At 40.2% G+C, this 19,108-nt stretch overlaps 1 protein-coding gene across 1 annotated transcript in view; it reads right to left on the bottom strand.

Annotated features, from left to right (window-relative positions):
- Positions 1–2,603: 2,603 nt before the first annotated feature.
- The window catches only part of VAT1L (vesicle amine transport 1 like), a 108,334-nt gene continuing 91,829 nt past the window's right edge, over positions 2,604–19,108 (bottom strand). Inside the window, exons 7-8 of the mRNA XM_074282493.1 lie at positions 14,960–15,043; positions 2,604–5,651 (exon numbers count right to left, since the gene is read on the bottom strand). Coding sequence (XP_074138594.1) covers positions 5,553–5,651; positions 14,960–15,043 — 183 coding nt within the window. The 3' untranslated portion in view covers positions 2,604–5,552. The remainder of the gene's footprint in view (positions 5,652–14,959; positions 15,044–19,108) is intronic.

The following is a 19,108-nucleotide window of genomic DNA, read 5'->3' on the forward strand; positions in this document are numbered from 1 at the left end:
AGATATTGGTTCACGAGAATTGTTGATGTTATAAATGTGTGATGATCAACTCTGATGGAGTTGTTTCTTTTCAACAATGAAAAGATTCGGGCCTGCTTTAATAGTTTTGTGATGGAGAGAGCCATCTGCACCCAGACTTTGGGAACTTAGTGTGGATCACAACAGAGCATTTTCACTCTTTTTGTTGTTGTTTACTTGTTGGAAACAACATTTATCCTTTTTGATCAGATTTTTCTTGTGCAGCATGATAAATGTGGAAATATGTTTAGAAGAACTGAATATGTTTAACCTATATTGGATTATTTGCTTTCTAGGGGAGGGGGAAAGTGAGGAGAGAGGGAGAAAAATAGGAAACATGAAGTTTTGCAAGGAAAACTTGTGGAAAACTATCTTTGCATGTATTTTAAAAAATAAAAAGTTATTATTTAAAAAAAAAAAGGAATTGTTGATGCTTCTACTCTCTGTGTTCTATGCCTCATAACTCTCCATGGACACTGGGATGTCCCAACAGCTCTATTAGAGTCCTTAATATGTTAACCTGATTCTCATATCCAACAGCCTTTTATATTCAAGTGGGCAAAGAACATTGGGAGCCAACTGTTGGAGTCCAGCTCCTGAAGGGAGATGAAGGATGTGACGTACCAGGGCCAAGTGGAGAAGTCCTGTTTATGGACTCTTCAAGTTTATTGATCAGACACATAAGTATACATACCTCAAATACTCATAGGTTTGATACAAAGTACACTCTTTTAAAATTCCTATAGCCTAACAAAATCCTGCTATGATGTAAATGATTAAACCCCTTAAGCCCTGGATCTTGGTTACTTAGACTGATGTAAATAGTTGAGATATGCATCAGAGTAAAGTTTATTATATCATTATCTCAGGTATCTTTCTCCCAAATACCTTTAGTCTCTCCCTGGACAGTCTTTCCTGTCCTAAATTGAAAGGTTTAGCTTTTAATCCAAAGAGTAGTGTTTGCATTTTGCTTCAGACGCTAGATTATTAATTTATTATATTTACAAGCAGTCTCTGCTATTTCAATAAGGGGGTTTTGGTGAGCCACATCACTGTAAGACTCAAAACCTGGAATGGAGTCTTACCTCTTAGCCCTCTACAGCCAACCAGTCCAACATCCTAATATTACAGAAATGGAAAATGAAGCCCCAAAGGGGTTAAGTGACTTTTTAAATTAGTTATAGGCAGCAAACAGCAGAGGTGGGGCTGAACCCAAGTCCTCTGACTCCAGAATGAGTCTTATTTTCACTGACCACACTGCTTCAAATCAATCACAACTGTTTAATTATCCCATTCTCAGAAATAGGTACACAATCTTTCACTGAGGAATAGACCCATTGATAAATGGATAAACTGAGGATTGAGCAATTCGCTCAATTTAAAAAATGAGTTTGGGGGAATTTGTGGAAGCCATGTCCTCCAGCATTACAAAGTAGTGATTCATTAATCTTTTGAGAGAATGTCAGGGAAGGTTTGCCTCACTTTAAGAAGTCCACGTGTATTTGAAAAGATGTCTCTCCATCATGGTTTCTCAAATTGAATCACATTGTAGATCTGTACAGGGTCAGAGATTTGGAGGTGGAAGGAACCTGAGAGATAACTAATTCAGCCCTTTAATTTTGCAAATGAGGCTAGAAAAGGGACAGGTTGTACATGTGTTATAGACCATATTATGAGATTTTGATGGGGAAAAAAATGTTAAGAAAGGGAAAAGGAGATTTTTGTCTTAGGAACCATCTCCAGATCCTCGAGCAGCTTTCTTCGATATATAGATTCAAGGATTCATAGATTCGTTGTTGACCATGGGGAAGACAGGTCATTGAAGGTGGGTGGAGACTGTCTTATTTCTATTTGTATCCCCAGCATGGGGCTTTGCATATCACCAGCGTTTACTAAGTGTTTTTCATTCACTTGTTCATTCATTCATAAATTATTAGAGCTGGAAGTGGATCAAAGAGTCATCTGGTCCAATCTCTTTATAATGACTCCAAATCACCCTTTGTCATCCTTATCTTGTCCTTCATGTTTTTGACCTTTTAGTTGAACTCCATCTCATTCCTAACTTACCCTCTCCAGCTACCTTGCTTTTGCTCACACCAGAGTGGATTTCTTCTGTCCCCTTCCTGTTTCTTTCAAGGCCCAGTTCAGCCATTACTTCCTCTAGAGGCCTCTCCTATAACTTCCCACCTCAAGTTTCTTAAAGCACTTTATCTGAACAACTTCCCCCCATCCCCCATATTTGTGTCCTAGTCTTTATTCCCTTTCATTTGTAAATTCCCTGAAGTCAGAGTCTGTGGGATAAACATCTACTCTCTAAATCCCATCAAGCCTTCCATATGTCCTTTAAAAAATGTTGAAATGAGTAAAATGGAATTTCATGATACTGGTGGCTTTTTTCCCCATGTTTTATAAGTTCAGATTTAAGATATATATAAGTTCAGATATAAGGCTTTTCTATAAAATAACTGTGTATAATGGATATTCTCGTAGAAGAAGCATTTCAGAGTCCTGCTGGGACCTGCTGCCTCCCTGGATGCAACAGCACTTTGATTGCTTATGTTCAATCAGTGACAGCCAGGCAGGGGTTAATGCTATGCGTGATATTTTATTCATATTTTAATGTAAACATAACTTGCTTTGTAGGCACAATATAACCAAAGCTCTAAAGCAACAGGGACAATTAAACAATGTTTAAAATCACTCCAATCAGGCTTGAGTTCCAAAGAGGCCTTCACAGTTCCTTTAAGGCAAATCAAGACTTTCCATTGCTCCAGGAAAACAATCATTTGACTGGAAAGAGGGTGATACAATCAGTAACTGTGGTAGAGCTCGCATCTATCTTCCCTCCATGCATCCCTCCAGCCCCTGGGATCAGCTCTGGCCTGGTCGAGACAGATTTTGTCAGGCATCTGATCACGCATCCTCTGGCACCCCCATTGGTGCCTGCAGGCAGTATCTGGGGGGCAGCACTGACCTTTGACTGCCACAGTGGCAGATGGTTACATTGGCCCATTTTATAACACCAGGAAGAGCTGGAGAACACGGGCATCCCGCTTACCCTTCCCAGGTACCGAGATACCCAAAACACTTCATTTCTAAACAGCTGAGCTCTAGGACTTTCCCTTTGCCATCCCACTTGGATCTTCCCACTACCACCTGACTCTTTCCAGCTGGCAGAGGCTTTTCCAGTGCCTCAGACACACAGGGTACATAGCTCTGTTGGGGTTCTCCTCTGCCTCCATTTTGGATGTGTTTCTGGGAGAGGTAAGACAAATTAACAAGACACAACTACAGAATGGGACAAAGCCCACAGTAAAACCCAACAACAGTTCTCATTAGAGTATATCGCCCATCTCTCTAAATGGCACTGGGATGGAATATACTTAGGAAAAGAGAAAATTCTATCAATATTAATTAGGAAATGTTTTTTATCTTTCATGGAAAATTGCCTTTTGATAAACTTCTAAGAGTAGCTACTTCTTCCCCTCCTCTATAATATTACTTACATCATGTACACAATCAAGGGAAACTCATATCTGACTTAGGTTTGGCACAAATGAGGCAACTTCGCGGCTGCCCTCCCTACCCCATGTTGAATGCCATGAAAGGAGCACAATTTCTGAGGTTTCCAATAAGCTACATCAATGAAGAAATGAGGGTGTATTAGGAAATGTGTATACAATTTACAAAAGACTCCATCATTCCCATCACTTTGGGGAGCATTGGAATAAATATTCATCACGACTGCCCTGGAGTACTGTGGGAGAACTAGGGTCCTCGGTTTGTGAGAAATGGGGCCCTAGGAATCCTCCTATTTCCTACAGGAACAGAAAGTGAGTTGGGGCATCAGGCCATGATAGCCTCTCCCTATTTCCTATTTTGTTTGGAGACTGGGGTGGTCATATGGCTGTCTTTGGGGAAGAGAGCCTGTCTGTGGAGCTGCTTAGTGGAGACAATTAATATGAAGTGCTTCTGTCTAAGGCCTAGGGATTCTATCCATCCTTGGGAGGTAGCTACGTTAGCTGTTCCTTAAAAAAGGGTAAGGGAAATCATGTTTGATATTTTCAGAGGTATACGGATAATTGGTTATTGGTTGCAAAGGGATTTAGGTCATTCCAGCTGCTTGCTTCTAGTGCCGGACTTTGTCACCTAGGGACCAGCCTAGCTGTGTGTATGGAAAGGCTCATCACCACATGGTTGGTCACCTTAGGATGATGAATGCTTTTGGCCATAGCCTCTCAAAAAGAATAGGTACTAAGGCAGGAAGGGGCCGAGATCTGCATAAGTGAAGGAAGCACCCATACTAATGAAACTGCAGATTGTTTAAAATACTGAATTGAAGAAAGGCAAGTTATTCCAAAGGGTCTCTGAAATAGTGGCTCTCTGGAAACACTGCATATCAAAAAAGATCCAGCTACTTTTGTGTTTGGCTTTAGCCAATGAAAATTAACCTTTTGGATCATTAACAAAAGTTCAAGGTTGGCACAAAGCTCTGTACAAGGAAAGATTTTCACTGACTTTTTCACACAAGTTCTGCAAGTTTCTGGTTCTTAGGGGATCAATACTGAAAGTGGCTTAAATACAGCTCAGTTTGGCCTTCTGATGGCTAATGTGCAAAAATCCTAGTGTAATTACAGCCTCTCAGGAACTAATTTGGGCTTCCCACCTGCCACACTCTATGATAAAATTTCATGGATTAAAAAATGTGGCATTTGGGAAGAATATTTTGTTGGACATGAAATGCAACTTCAGACAACACCTGTTACCATCCTACCTCTTGTTTTCTCAAACAAGGCCATTTACATTGTCTTTCCTGAAAGCCCACAGGTCATAGACCTTTTATTTCCTTCCTAAAAAGAGCCACAAATAAAGATTTGGAGGAGGTTCCACAAGAGAGAAAGAGACCCAGTAATTAGGTAAAGGAGTAGTGGTAGGATACCCCATTGGAATGGTTTCAAGAGTCCACTAACCCTTGGCCTTTGTTTTTGGCCTACTTTGTTTGAGTCAATCTGGTCTCTATATCCTAAAGTCAGAGCAATGGCATGGCTGCCATGGGGCAGTGAGTAGCAGGACTGGTCTGAAAAATCCTAAGACTTATCAAATGCTCTACCTTTTCTTCAAACTCTACCATGTTTACTGCCAGGCAAAAAAAATCCTACAATCTTAAGAAAGGATCTAGGAGTCCAATCCCTCTTGAAGCAGGAATATCTTTTAGGTGTTGGGCTTGTGGGCTCATCCTAATTTACTAGGCTGTTGTAGGAATACTGAGAGGAAACCACCATTGGCGGACCTCGCTCACACAAGGACAAGGGATGGCAGGTCATACCAATGCCAAGATGCGAGACTGAGCAGGGTGGGGTGGGCACTGAAGTTCAAAAAACAACAATCAACAGCTTTATAGCTCGGCGGACTGCAGACAAACACAACACACACGGCACTACGGCTTTTGTTCACGGGCGCACAGAATAGATTCCCCAGTCCGGTTCCCTTCCTCCAACCATATCTGCCCTCCTTTCACTGGACAGGGGGGACCATTACTGGATGAAGGGCATTCGCTCCTTGTTGTCGCTGTCTCCCTCGTGGTCTTCCTCCTCTTCTCCAGCCTCACTTGTCTCTGTGCTGTCATTGGCCATCTGCAACCAGAAAAATAAGTGCAATTACTGGTGATAGACCCTCCAACTTCCCCGGCTTCTTAGGTTCAGCCTAACTGTGGCAAGAAGGCTAAGTTTTGAATTATTTCCCTCCTAAGTTGGACAATACATTCCTATTAAGCACTTCTTATATGCCAGACTGTACTGGGAATACAAGAAAGGCAAAACAGAATAAAAGGAAAAAGTCATTTAAAAAAAACAAACAAATAAAAATTGTGAAAATAGTATGTTTTGATCTGCATTCAGACTCCACAGTCCTTTCTCTGGACGTAGCATTTTCCATCATGAATCTTTTGGAATCGTCTCAGATCATTGTATTACTAAGAAGAGCTAAGTCTGACATGGTTGATGATCACACAACATTACCACTACTGCGTATAATGTTCTCCTGGTTCTGCTCACTTCACTTAGAATCAGTTTATGAAAGTTATTCTGAAATCTGCCTGCTCATCATTTCTTATAGAACAATAGAATCCATTCCATTCACATTCCATAACTTATTCAGCCATACTCCAATTGATGAGCATCTCCAGTTTCCAATTGTTTGCCATCACATAAAGAGCTGCTATAAATATTTTTGTACATGTAGGCCATTTTCCCTTTTTTATGATCTCTTTGGGATACAGACTTAGTAATGGTATTGCTGGATCAAAAAGTATGCACAGTTTGATTGTCCTTTGGGCATAGTTCCAAATTGCTCTCCACAATGGCGTATCAACATATTTTAAAGTTTAAAACTGCATGAACACTTTTGGGATGTATAAGGCTGATCCTGGCTTATGCTAGCTGTTTTACTATCAGCAAGACTTTGATTCTTTGAACACCGTATCATCATTCACAAAATGGGTTGGTCCTTAGTTCACAGAAAACATAAGATTTGAGGCTGCATTAAAAACTTTATGGGAAGTGCCTTGGTCAGGTCACATAACTAGTAAGTAGCTAAACTGTGATCCAAACCCAGATCTCCAGATTCTCAGTCTATAAAACCTGTTTCGCTTAGCACTGTGCCAGTTAGTCACAGAAGAAGAGATGCTTAATTAATGTTTTTGGAGTCATGGGTTTTTTTTCCCCTTTAAAAAAATTAACTTAATTTTTACAAAAATTTTATGCATGGGTAACTTTACAACATTGGCAGTTGCCAAACCTTTTGTTCTAATTTTTCCCCTCCTTCTCCCCCCCCCCCCATGCAGGTTGACCAATATATGTTAAATATTTTAAAGTATAAATTAAATACAATATATGTATACATGTCCAAACAGTTGTTTTGCTGTACAAAAAGAATTGGATTTTGAAATAAATCCAAAATGCAGGCAGACAAAAATAGAGGGATTGGGAATTTTGTAGTGGTTCATAGTTATCTCCCAGAATTCTTTCGCTGGGTGCAGTTGGTTCAGTTCATTACTGCTCTATTGGAGCTGATTTGGTTCATCTCATTGTTGGAGATGGCCACGTCCATCAGAATTGATTATCATATAATATTGTTGTTGAAGTATATAATGATCTCCTGGTCCTGCTCATTTCACTCAGCATCAGTTGATGTAAGTCTCTCCAGGCCTCTCTGAAATCATCCTGCTGGTCATTTCTTATAGAACAATAATATTCCATAACATTTATATATTATAGTTTACCCAACCATTCTCCAACTGATAGGCATCCATTCAACTTTCAGTTTCTGGCCACTGCAAAGAGGGCTGCCACAAACATTCTTGTAGATACAGGTTTGAGATCATGGATTAATTAATATACCCAGATTTAGTTATCTGAGGGCCACTTTGAAATATTCAGTTATGAATCTAATCTTGCTGATGAGGTCAGGATAGCATTTCCTAGTTCAAAATAAACATGGGACAAGTTCACAATGGCCATTCTCTTTGCTAAAAGGTAAGTTTATTTAGGAGAAGAAGTTATAGACAAAATAAGAGGTAAAATAGGCACCAGGAGTGGGAAATATGAAATAGAGTTGGGAGAGCAATAAGATTATCATTATCAAAGAAAGGAGTTTGAGCAATATGGTCAGGACACATTCTCCCTGGCTGGCTGCTTTTCTTTCTACTCCAGGATCAATAGTCCCTGAATTATAAGGCAATGTTTAAATGGATATGCTGTGGCCTAGAAGGTGGTAAGGTCTCCATCACTGGTGGTATTCAGACAGGAGATGGCCAGCTACTTTAGGGGAATGTTATAATGTAGATGGATGCCTGCTGAGCTACAGAATGAACCAGATTGCCTTGAGATCTCAACTCTGAAATACAAGGATTCACTAAGATTCTCTCCAGATCCAACATACTATGTTCTAAGTTCCCATGCAATTCTGACATTCTACATTTTAAGGCCCTGCCCAAGGTTCTTTATTTCCAATTCTTTCTCTATACAGTATATTTGTACATGGTAGTTTGCTTGTTTTAGACTGGGAACTCCTTGAGGGCAAGGACCTCTTGGTTATAACTTCATAGGGGACAAAACTCCAGTTCAGAAAGCAAAAGTGATTTGGTCAAGGTCATGTCATACTGTTAAATGGCATGTTTCTTGACTCCAAGTTCCATGTTCTGTTCACTATGTGATTTTCCCTCTCCATCTCCAAAGCTAAGGGATCTTAGGATGTGTCAGGGGAAGCATGGGAAGATCTTGTATTATTATTATTATAGCTTTTTATTTATAAAACATGTGCATGGGTAATTTTTCAACATTGACCCTTGCAAAATCTTCTCTTCCAACCTTTCCATGGGAAGATATTGAATAGAAATAGTCAAGAATCCCCAAGAAAACACAGTATAGAAGAAGAGACAAAAATCATACTCATGCCCTGAGATATTTCTAATATAAATGCAGGTCACATATAATAACATGAGGTTTGAACCCTGGGAGGTTAAAATGACTTCACAGGCATTACAGACGTTTGGCAGGAAGAAGCCCAACCAGCTATTAACAGGCATAACCAAACGCAGACTATGCTGTTTGTACAGAGTGATCGTGAGGATGGAACTCTTATCAGCCTCCATCGTTTAAAAGTAAAGCTAGGCTGGGGAATAGACAATCTTTGAGATATTGATTTGCATATCTTTAGACAGGTCTGGGATCTGGTTTGCCAGGTGCATTATATCTGGCTCCTCCTTGATCCCTCCCTGTGAGTTGCCATCTTTATTTCTTTTCCCCTCGGTTGGAGGAACCTCCAAGGCTATATTCTCCCTATGAAAGATCTGCTCATAGTGAAAATTTTTGCTAAATTCTTTTCAGGACTAAGCCCACTATGAGGCACTCTTTTCCCCTCCCTCATAGTGTCTTCCCTTTAATGACATCTTTCTCCTTACTCTAGCTAACTCTGGTTAGTCTGCTAAACTCCTCTATGGATTTAACCTGCCAGTCAATGGCATACTCAGGCCTATGGCCTATTCCTTTAGTGGATTCTTCCAAAGTCCTTTCCTTCATAATGATCACCCTATTGCTCTTTCACATCTATTTCATATTTGCCACTCCTGGTACCTATTTTACCTCTTATTTTGTCTGTAACCTTTTCTCTTTAAATAAACCTACCATTTGGCAAAGAGAATGGCCACTGTGACTTTGTCATGTTTATTTCAAACTGCTACTCTGACCTCATCAGCAGGATGGGATTCATAACTGAAATATGGGAATGAGTTTACCTTTTATTCAAGAAGATATTAATCAGTCAGCTAAAATTTATTAAGCACCAATATATTATGTGCCAGCCACTGAGCTGAACACTGGGGATAAAAGCAAAAATTAAATTATCATATCTTTAGACAGATCTGGGACCTGGTCTACCAGGTGCTTTCCATCTGGCTCCTTGATCCCTTCCTCTGAATTCCTGCCTTTACTTTCCTGGTTTCCCTGAGAAAGCAAAATACAATAAAAGCAAAAGACAATTCCTGCCCTCAAGGAACTCACAATGTAATAAGGTACGCAGAAAGCAAAAAATCAGGTACAGACAAGACATATACAAGATAAATGGGAGAGCATTAACAGAGGGAAGACTTAGCATTTTGGAGGGTGGGAAAAGACCCTTGCAGAAGATGGGACATTCAAGGGATACCTGAAGGAAGCCAGGGCCACTCTAAAAAGTGAAGATGAGGAGGAAAAGAGTTCCAGGCATGAAGACAGCTAGTGTAAATGCCTAGAATAGGAGGAGTGTCTAATGAGAGGAAAAATCATGAGCTCAGCGTCACAGTTTCACAAAGTCCAAGGAGGCAGGGAGAGTATGTAACGTACAAGAAGATAGGAAAGGTGTGTGTAGAGAGACCTCAGACATGGATATGGATGGAAGTGGGAAAGTAGCACTGACTGATAAATTATGCACTCTTGTGCAGGTATCTAAAAACCCAAGGATTAGGAGGAAGCATGGTGGAGAACCACTACATGAAGAGAAAGGGAGAAAAAACAGATGAAAAATTGTTATGGGAATATCTTATAGGCTTCTGTGACAAAAGGAGAAAATGGATAGTCATTTTCTAATACAGATCACATGGCTAGCGTAGAGGCAAAAACCAAAAATAATAGTGATGGAGGATTTTCACTCTATGGACGTATGCTGGAGCCTATTTTCTTACAAAAGCAGAGTGGTTGGCAAATTCTTCATGTTCCTTGCTGATAATTTTCATCTTTTGAAGAGAACAAGAAACAATGAGAGCAACTACTATTTTGGACCTGCTTCTGACTGCAAGGAGAAATTAATGGTGAAGGAGTGCAAATGTCAGGAAGGCAGTAACCCCATCATCCCTTAAAGAAGGGAAACACAGGACACTGCCTGATGCTTTCCCTGGGGCTTAGAGAAGAATATTTCAGAGTTCAGAGAAAGTAAAGCAGAGACTCAGGACCTCAGTCTCCAAAAAGAAGCAGCTCAAGAGAGGTGAGAGTCTCACAAAAATGAAATTTTGATAATAAGGAAAAAGAAACGTGAACCAAAATAATTCTTCACAGAGAGCTTTCTAATTTACCAATTTCACACTGCCTCAGACGCATAGTGGCTATGTGAACCTGAGCAAGTCACTTAACCTCATGCCTTGGTTTCTTCTATAAAAATGGGGATAATAATAGCACCTATTTCACAAGTTTTATGTGAGGATCAACTGAGATCACAAAGTGCTTTTTAAATCTTAAAGTGCTGTATAAATGCTTTTATAGCTATTTTATAATAAATACAAAAAATGAAAAGAAAGGCATGTAGCCATCTTTGGTTACAAAATATTGGCACTAAAGCAGTTCAAGCAAAAACCATTTGGGACTTGTAGCAGAGGCTAAGTCCAATCTGAGCCAAATGAACAATGCAAGAGTAAAAGTAAGTCACGTGATCTTGGACTTTATGGAGGCCTAGTGTTCAGAACTAGATGGGGAATGAACCCATTGTGCTCTGCCCTGATCGGGCCACATCAGGTATTTAGCTGTAGGTATATAACATTTAAAAAAGAAAAATATGGACAAACTAGAGCGAATTCAATGAAGGGCAGCCCACTTGGTAAAAGTGAATTGAGACCAGTTCAGTTGGGAACTGGTTAAAAAAATGATGACACTTATCCTGGAGAAGAGACGGCTTTGGGACACATGGCCATGGCAAGAGAGATTAGTCTGCTTGGTCCCAAGCACGGAACTTGGAGTAATGGAGGGGAGGCAGAGAGGGAAGAATTCTCCTGATCACTGGAATTGCCCTAAAATGGAATGGGGTAAGACTAAATTCTTTGTCACCAGAAGTGTTCAAGGAGGGGTGAAGTGACCTCTTGTTGGAGATGTTGCAGAGGAACTACTTCATTGTGAAGCATAGTCATTTCGGGAGTCATTTGCTGTTGTCTTCAGAAACTGCCGATCGCTCTCTGAGAGGAGATCTGCTGTCTCAATGGCTGCCAACTGGGACCTGGTGTAGAGACTCTTTCTCTCCCTCCAGAGAGCCGCCTCAGGTCTGGCCCAGACAAGACTCTCCATCTCTCGAGTGCCACCCTCTTTTATCCTCCCAGAGAATGGGCATGGGATAACGCAAGGGCTTCTGGGAAAAATTACTTCAACCAATGAACTTGCTCCTCCTAAACATGTAAGCTCCTCCCCAGGAGGTCACAGATAAAACTCCCCTAAAGGCCAGAACTAGAGAATTGTTAAGTACCGACTTAGCACTTAGTAAGAACCTAATATCTCATTAGCACTTAGTAAGAACCTAACACCTTCCAACTCCAGAATGCTATGGCACACAAACCTCCATGATCTAAAAGAACCCTTTACACAGTAATGAAGAACTATGAAAGCAGAAATAATTGTTTCTACCAATAGCAGATGATTGGGCATATTGGCACTGATGAAAAATCACTAAATATTAGATCTGGAAGGAGGATCTTAAAAAAATCAGCCTGCTCATTTTATAGAGGAGGAAACCTAGTCCCAGGGAGTCATATCTCACACTGAGTTGATAGCAAGATAGAGCCTTAAAACCCAGTCTCCTGACACCCAGCATATTTTCTCTCCGTCGCATTCAATCCCCTCTCCTCAATTTCACCACTTAGAACAATGAGATTTCTGAGAATTTTCTTAGAACTGGCAGGGCTCCCTGAAGCTGTTTGCTTCCCATCAAATAAACAGAAACGGATAGGATAGTTTTACCTTGATTATAGATATTCAATACAAACTATACAGAAATTCAATAGCAGCCACTTGGAGGCAGATGCTCATTTTGTTTGCAAGTTATAGAATTTGGCAGCCTTCATCCAAGCAGGAAAGGAAAACAATCTATGAGTCATAGTAGGCCTTGGAATAAAGGATGATCATTGATCTTGAATGATCTCCACTAAGGCCTCATGTTCATTGATTCAATCACTACTTCATTCCTTTTTCAACAAATATTTTTAAGTATCCACTGTATGTGAGGAATATAATATTAAGCAAAGCACCCATGGAGCTTACAACATCACAAGAAAAGCCTAATAAAGAGGTAAAACAAAGGGTTATGAGCCTCTGGGGACAGATGTGTGGTGGCAGAGGAGATCAATCCTGACTGGGAGGGATCAGGGAAGACTTCCTGGAAGAGAGGCAGCTGAGATGGATTTCGAAGGAAGAGCAGGAATTCAAAAAGCAAAGAGTAAATGGCAATCACTTCAGGCAGAGGGGAAAAGACCTGATATTCTTCTTGGCACTTTGGACTTGTGGACCCTGGAAATAGGGATCCAGAAGGGATAAAAAAAAAAAAGGAGGGGGAGGGGAGTAGGATTTGGTTCAAAGGCACACAAGCTGTGTGACAGCAACCAGACTCAAAGATTTATTAGTCTACAGGCTAGGATAATTAGGATTATCCTATTCACAATGGGCTGGTGAGGCAACATAAAGAAAAAAGCATTGAACTTGGGAGTATGTGCTTGATCATGTCACTTTACATGGATTTCAATTTTCTTAAATTTAGAATGGAAATAATCATAGTAGGAGAATTTATCTTACAGGATCATTGGAAGAAAGGAACTTTGTAAAGCTCAAAGCAGAGGTATGATGAGATCACTGATTGTGGAGCCAGAGAGCCCAAGTCCAGATTCTGCTTCTGCCCTTAATACTTGGCTAACCTCAGGTGAGTCCCTCAAATTCCCTGGATCTAAGTTGCCTCTTTAGTAAAAGGAAAGGACTTGACTAACTGCTAGTTCTAGTCAGCACAAATTTAACAAGCACCTACTGTATACCAAGTTTGGTCTTAAATGTTGGGGATACAAAGAAAGATAAATACCATTTCTTGCTCTCAAGGAACTCACTCTGGTGGGAGAGAGAAAATGCAATCAAGATTTATGCAGGGGACCAGCTTGATAGTTCAGTGGTTAGAGCACCAGCTCTGGAATAAGGAGAAGCTGAGTTAAAATATAACCTTGAATCCTTAAAATTTCCTATCTGTGTGCCTCTGTATAAATCACTTAATCCCAATTGCCTCTAAAAAAAGAAAAAAAGAAAAAGAAAAAGATCTATGCAGAATGAGTCAGAGATAATATCAGAGGGAAACACTAGATATCAGATTTTGTGATCCGATGATATAGAAATATATCCTTAATCTGGAAAGTCCAGCCTTTGAGGGGGGAGGAGGGGAGTAATAATGATGTTAGCTGACATTTAAGGTTGGCACTTTCTATATTATATTATTTGAAGCTCACAACAACTTGGTGTAGTTGGGAATTTTATTTTCCAGATGAAGAAACTGAGGTCATGAGAAGCTAAGTAAGTTGCTTACTAGCATGTGCCATAGTACATGTCTAATCCAGGAATCAAGTCTTTTACATTCACAAAATACTTGGAGAGTCATGCCGTGTGAGGTAGGTGGTACCAAATCTTGGGAGGCTTTAAATGCCAGGCAAAGCAATGTAAAATATATCCAGGAAGCAAAAAAGGGATATTCTTAACTTCTGGGCAGGAGTGACTGGGACCAGAACCATAGAGAAGATAAATCTAGGGATGTATGTGGGCGGCAGTCATCAAGCATTTATTGAGCACCCATTATGGGCCAGGCACTTAATGCCAGGGATAGGAAGAAAGGCAAAAATGGCTCCTGCCCTCAAGAGCTGACAGAAGGAAGCTGTGATGATGAATGGGGTTCTACGTTGGGTTGGGGGTAGCGAGAGGGGCCATGCATGGAAGGAATCCTGAGGACACACCATTAATAAGATCTGGTAGCTGAATGACTATCAGAAGTGATAGAGAGAGAAGAAATACAGACAAGATCATAAGCACAGGGTCACGGAGAAATGGTGGTATCCCGTGCAGAATGAGCAAAGTCAGATAAGCAGCAGCAGTTTTTGGGGGAAAGAAAATGAACTTGGTTTGGTGATGCTGAGTTTGAGATGCTGAGAAGGCACGTAAGCGGGGAGTCCTGTAGGCAGTTAGAGATTAAGACATCATCTGCATGGGGATCACGCTTGGATCCATCTGCTCATTCTCAAAGAGGACCAATGATGTCAGAAGGGTGACATCTTGACTTGCAAGTTATTTGGATATAAGTGATTCCGGCCTGTGCAAAGTCATCAGCTCCACTCTCTCCTCCAGTCATTGGGGTCCAATGTGCAAGACAGAGTCAGGACTGCTGACCATGGCCCAAGAAGCAGGGGAAGACCTTGGCCTTTTTGAGCTAAGGTCTTTCCCGGGTCTCAGTTTGTCCCAAGGTTATTCAGTGGTTTAACTCATGGGTCTGAATGAGATTGAAATATAGTACAGACAGGTTATACCTCCACATCTACCAATCAAAGGACACTGTTTTTTCTCATTAGGAAGTAGGATCAGACAATTGAATTTGCCCATAACTTATGTTTTCATGTTCAGTGCTCTATACTTACCAAGGGAGTTGGGGCCTTTTCAACATCCAAAATTAATTTTCCTATGTTGCCCCTGTCATGGATTCTCTGCATGGCCTCTTTCACCTGTGAGATAAATGGACAGAAAGAAATAGTCATGAACCACAAATCCATTGGGAAGGGAAGAAGGGGCTGGGAATGATTTACTACTACACCCACCAAATATCTCTCTACTACCCACTTTGTATAGAGCACTACGCTTAGTTAACATAATTGAGCACCAGTAGAAGCAGAAATGAATAAAAGCCCAGCATGCAGTTTAGGAGGAGGCTAGAATAATTAAATTTATTTTAATTCAACAAATGCTGTTTGATCATCTCCTCCATACAAATTAGTATGCTTAGTGATGGCAGGTAAAAAGTAGTAAAACACCATCTGAGGGGAGGGAGGGATAGAGACACCAATAACTAATACAGGATACTGCCTGATAAGTTCCCAGAAGATAGGTTACTGATAACTACAATACAATTAGAATGAGATAACTTAAGAAGAATTGAAAGTGGCAATGACCATTTGAGAGCCTCAGATTCCAATTCCATGATTTATTTCCCCACCCCTCCACCCCCGCTCCCTCCCCCTTATTGCATACTGCACATTGACTGCAACTAAGGAACTAAGAGGCACTTTTGAGAAATGATATGAGAAAACCTTCTGCCTTTCTCTGCTGAGAAAGCTGCAATTAGAAGTCTTCTTGCCCTCTATCCAACTAGCCCCTCCTAATCTGATCCCAGCTCCACTTTTACTAGATGAGAATAATGAATGGAGATCATACTGATCAAGTATTTTGGGAGGTTTCTTTTATTAGCTTTTCTTTAGAAGAGATTTCACAAGCAATTGCAAATAAAAGGAAATCCCTTCCAGGTTATAAGCATCTCTTAAGAGCAGCAGTGAAAAATATATGGTATGAGTGACAATCATACCCATGTTCTGTTATCTCTAATTACGCAAAGATTTAGGTATGTGAACAAATATTATAATCTTCTCTTTGTCCTATTAAACTCCTAGGGTTTTTTCCCCTCTCAAACAATCATTTAAAGAAAATCTATCCCACCAAAAACCTCTCCCCACCAATAATATAGATAAATGCTATCTGGAAGCCCAAAGATTGCTTTTCCTTATTTAGAACAAAAGAGAGGTACTTAGCAAATAGAAATAGATAATTGCCTTATCCTGACTTCCTGTAAATCAATAGTGGTGCTGCTTGTCCCCAAGTAGTTTATATTGACTTGGTTAGAATTTATTTTATTCCTATATATTCCTATATAAAATAAATTCTATTCCTATTCCCCACTGAGTGCTAGAAGAGCCCAGAGGACTGAGCTCAGTCAGGGAGACCGGAGTTCAAACCTGACCTCTGATAGTTCCTGGCAGTGTGACTTTAGCAGTTCCTTAAATTCTGTCTACCTCACTTTCCTCAGTTGTAAAATGGGAATAATCATAGCACTTGTTTCTCAAGATTATTGTCAGAATCAAATGAGATAATATTTGTAAAGCACTAAGCAGAGTGGGTGACAAATATATGTTTGTTGACTGGACTTAATATAATAATTTAATGTTTCAAAGGACTTTTTACATACCTATAAAGGACATGCCAGCCAAGTTTCTGCGTGACTCAACTTATCAATCCTGACCTCCTGGGCCAGAACACTCTTCTCTGATCACCTTTCTCCCCCACTCCCCAATATATATTACTTTTCCCTACTGGTATGTAAGTAAACTCTTTGAAAGCAGAAACTGTCCTGTTTCTATGTTATTAATTATATCTCTGTGACTTAGCACTTACCAATAATTGTTGAAAGTAAAGAAAAAAGATTCCTTAAATACTGTGCCACTGGTCTCTTTCTTCCTATGCTCTCTATAGGACTAAGTGCTCTGAGAGCTGTGTGATTTTTATTATAAAGCTACTTGTACTAGACTATGAAAATAATCTGTCTCTCTTATTGTTTGTCTCTCTCCTTTCTCTCTCTGTTTCTACTATCCAGAATTTATGTAGTTATTCAAGGCTTTTCCAGTTCTAAGTTATCTCATAACCATCCTGTGAAGTAAATGCTATTATTTTCCCAATTTTACAAATGAGGAAACTGAAGCAGACAGGGGACTCACCCAGGCACTAGTAAGTGGCTGAGGCTTGGATTTCAACTCAGCTCTTCACAGGAGTCCAGTGTATTACCTACTATATACCACTTAGCTGCCTCTCATTAGGATTATTTATCATTAACTTTGCTTTTGTTAAACTATCCTAATGGTCTTTTATGTCTCATTAACCCATGACTAAGTAAGTCCTTATCCACAAACTTGTGGTCCTTCCTAATGCTCTGTTTCTCTGGAACAGTGGGCAGAGCACAGGCCCAAGAGCTATGAAACAGTTAATGAAATAAAACTGAAGGCTGCTTTCTGACTCTACAAGGTATAAATCTTGGAAGCTGGGAAAAAATGACAAGAACCTCCTAGCCCATAGGCGGAGAAAAGTGGCCCCTCCTCGCTGTGGGGAAAGCCAGGCATTTCCTTCTTTGGGCAACTGTTCCCTTGTGGATGTGACTCCCGGGTGAAGATCCTACATCAATGGATGAGCAGTAGGGCTGCAATGAGACATGGAGGAAGGCCTAGAACAACATACCCACGACTGATACTGAAACTGTTCCAGTATCCAATAAATCTGGCTTCAGATACTTAAGTTTTGCATATGGGGTCATTTTTTTTTTTTTTTTTAAACTTTTCTAGTGTGGCCACTTGCACCACAAAAATCAACAATTTAGAAAGTATTTGCTGATCATTAGTAAGGAAAATCGATGAGTGCCTAATCACCCAATAAAACTCCAGATAAAACTTATCTGATGCCCATTTATATCTGTACAGGTCATAGCACACCAATATTGTCCATAGGGTTTTCTTGGCTAAGATACTAGAGTGGATAGGAAATTTTTTTTTTTAAATAAAAGATACTAGAGTGGTTTACCACTTCCTTTTCCAGGAATCTGGATACGTATAAATAAAAATGTTTCTCATGTGGTCAGCACCCATCAGATGAACAGTAACTGGATGGATAACAGCTATGGCATGCCTTCATGGGATATAGAGAGAAATTCCTTCTATCTGGAGAGAGGTACCCTGGGTTCTAGGACTACTTCCGTTACTAACGTGCAGTGTGACATTGGGTAGGTTTAGAAAATAACTTGGAAAATAAATCTAGGCTACAATTTTCTCCTGTGTGAAAGGATGCTAATATATTTTCACTCCCTATATCACAGAGCTATTGTGAGAAAAGCACTTTGGAAACCTTGAAATGCTATAAAAATATGAGTTAATGATTGATTATAACCAAAGAGAGAAAAGAGGAAACCTATCCCAATCAATAGATCAGCCCAGGAGAAGTCATTGTGATGCATGATTTTCTTAGGTCGCAGGGAATTGATAAAAGCTGTTTCTATTGTGCTCTATGGTTCCTACCCTGTGAAACAGAAAGTATAAGTAATATCATTACAGTCTCACAGAGAAGGAAACTGAGGCCATCAACAGAAAGGAATTTGCCCAGCATCAAAGGGCAAGGCAGGGACAAAGCCAGGCATAGGTCCCACGTCTCCTGATACTAAATCCAGCAAGCTTCCCCATTCCATCAGGCCCGTCTGTTTTCTGCAGAGTGATGCTAATGGTCTCTTCCCCTTGCCTAATTCACAGATATCAACTTCCTGGCTTACGTGGGCTAGGTGATGAATGGAAAAAATAACCTAATGCGATTTAATAGCCAGGACTGGTTTAAGAATCTCTCTGGAACAATGGGAAACTCTGGGACCTGTGAATAGGGACAGCAAAGACTGCAGAGGGTCAGGATTTCATGCTGGGTAAGCATATTGGTATAGCTTCCTCAGCCCCCAAAACAGGAAATTAATTTTTCATTAAGCTTTCTCTTGTCACAGTTTGATAAAACATTCTTACAGGGCACAAACCAAGCTGGAAGCTGGAAAAGAATTTGTGCTAGGCACCCCAGGTTTGGTTTTTAATGAAAAGATATCATTCCATATTTCATAATGAGCCCACACTGTTAATATCCAATATTAATGTTAATGTCTCAGCTCAGGGCCAAGTATGAGTCTCCCTTCCCTGAACCTGAGTGTGACTGGAGAATTTAATGCT

Source organism: Sminthopsis crassicaudata, chromosome 1 (assembly GCF_048593235.1).
Source record: "Sminthopsis crassicaudata isolate SCR6 chromosome 1, ASM4859323v1, whole genome shotgun sequence".
Taxonomy (NCBI): domain Eukaryota; kingdom Metazoa; phylum Chordata; class Mammalia; order Dasyuromorphia; family Dasyuridae; genus Sminthopsis; species Sminthopsis crassicaudata.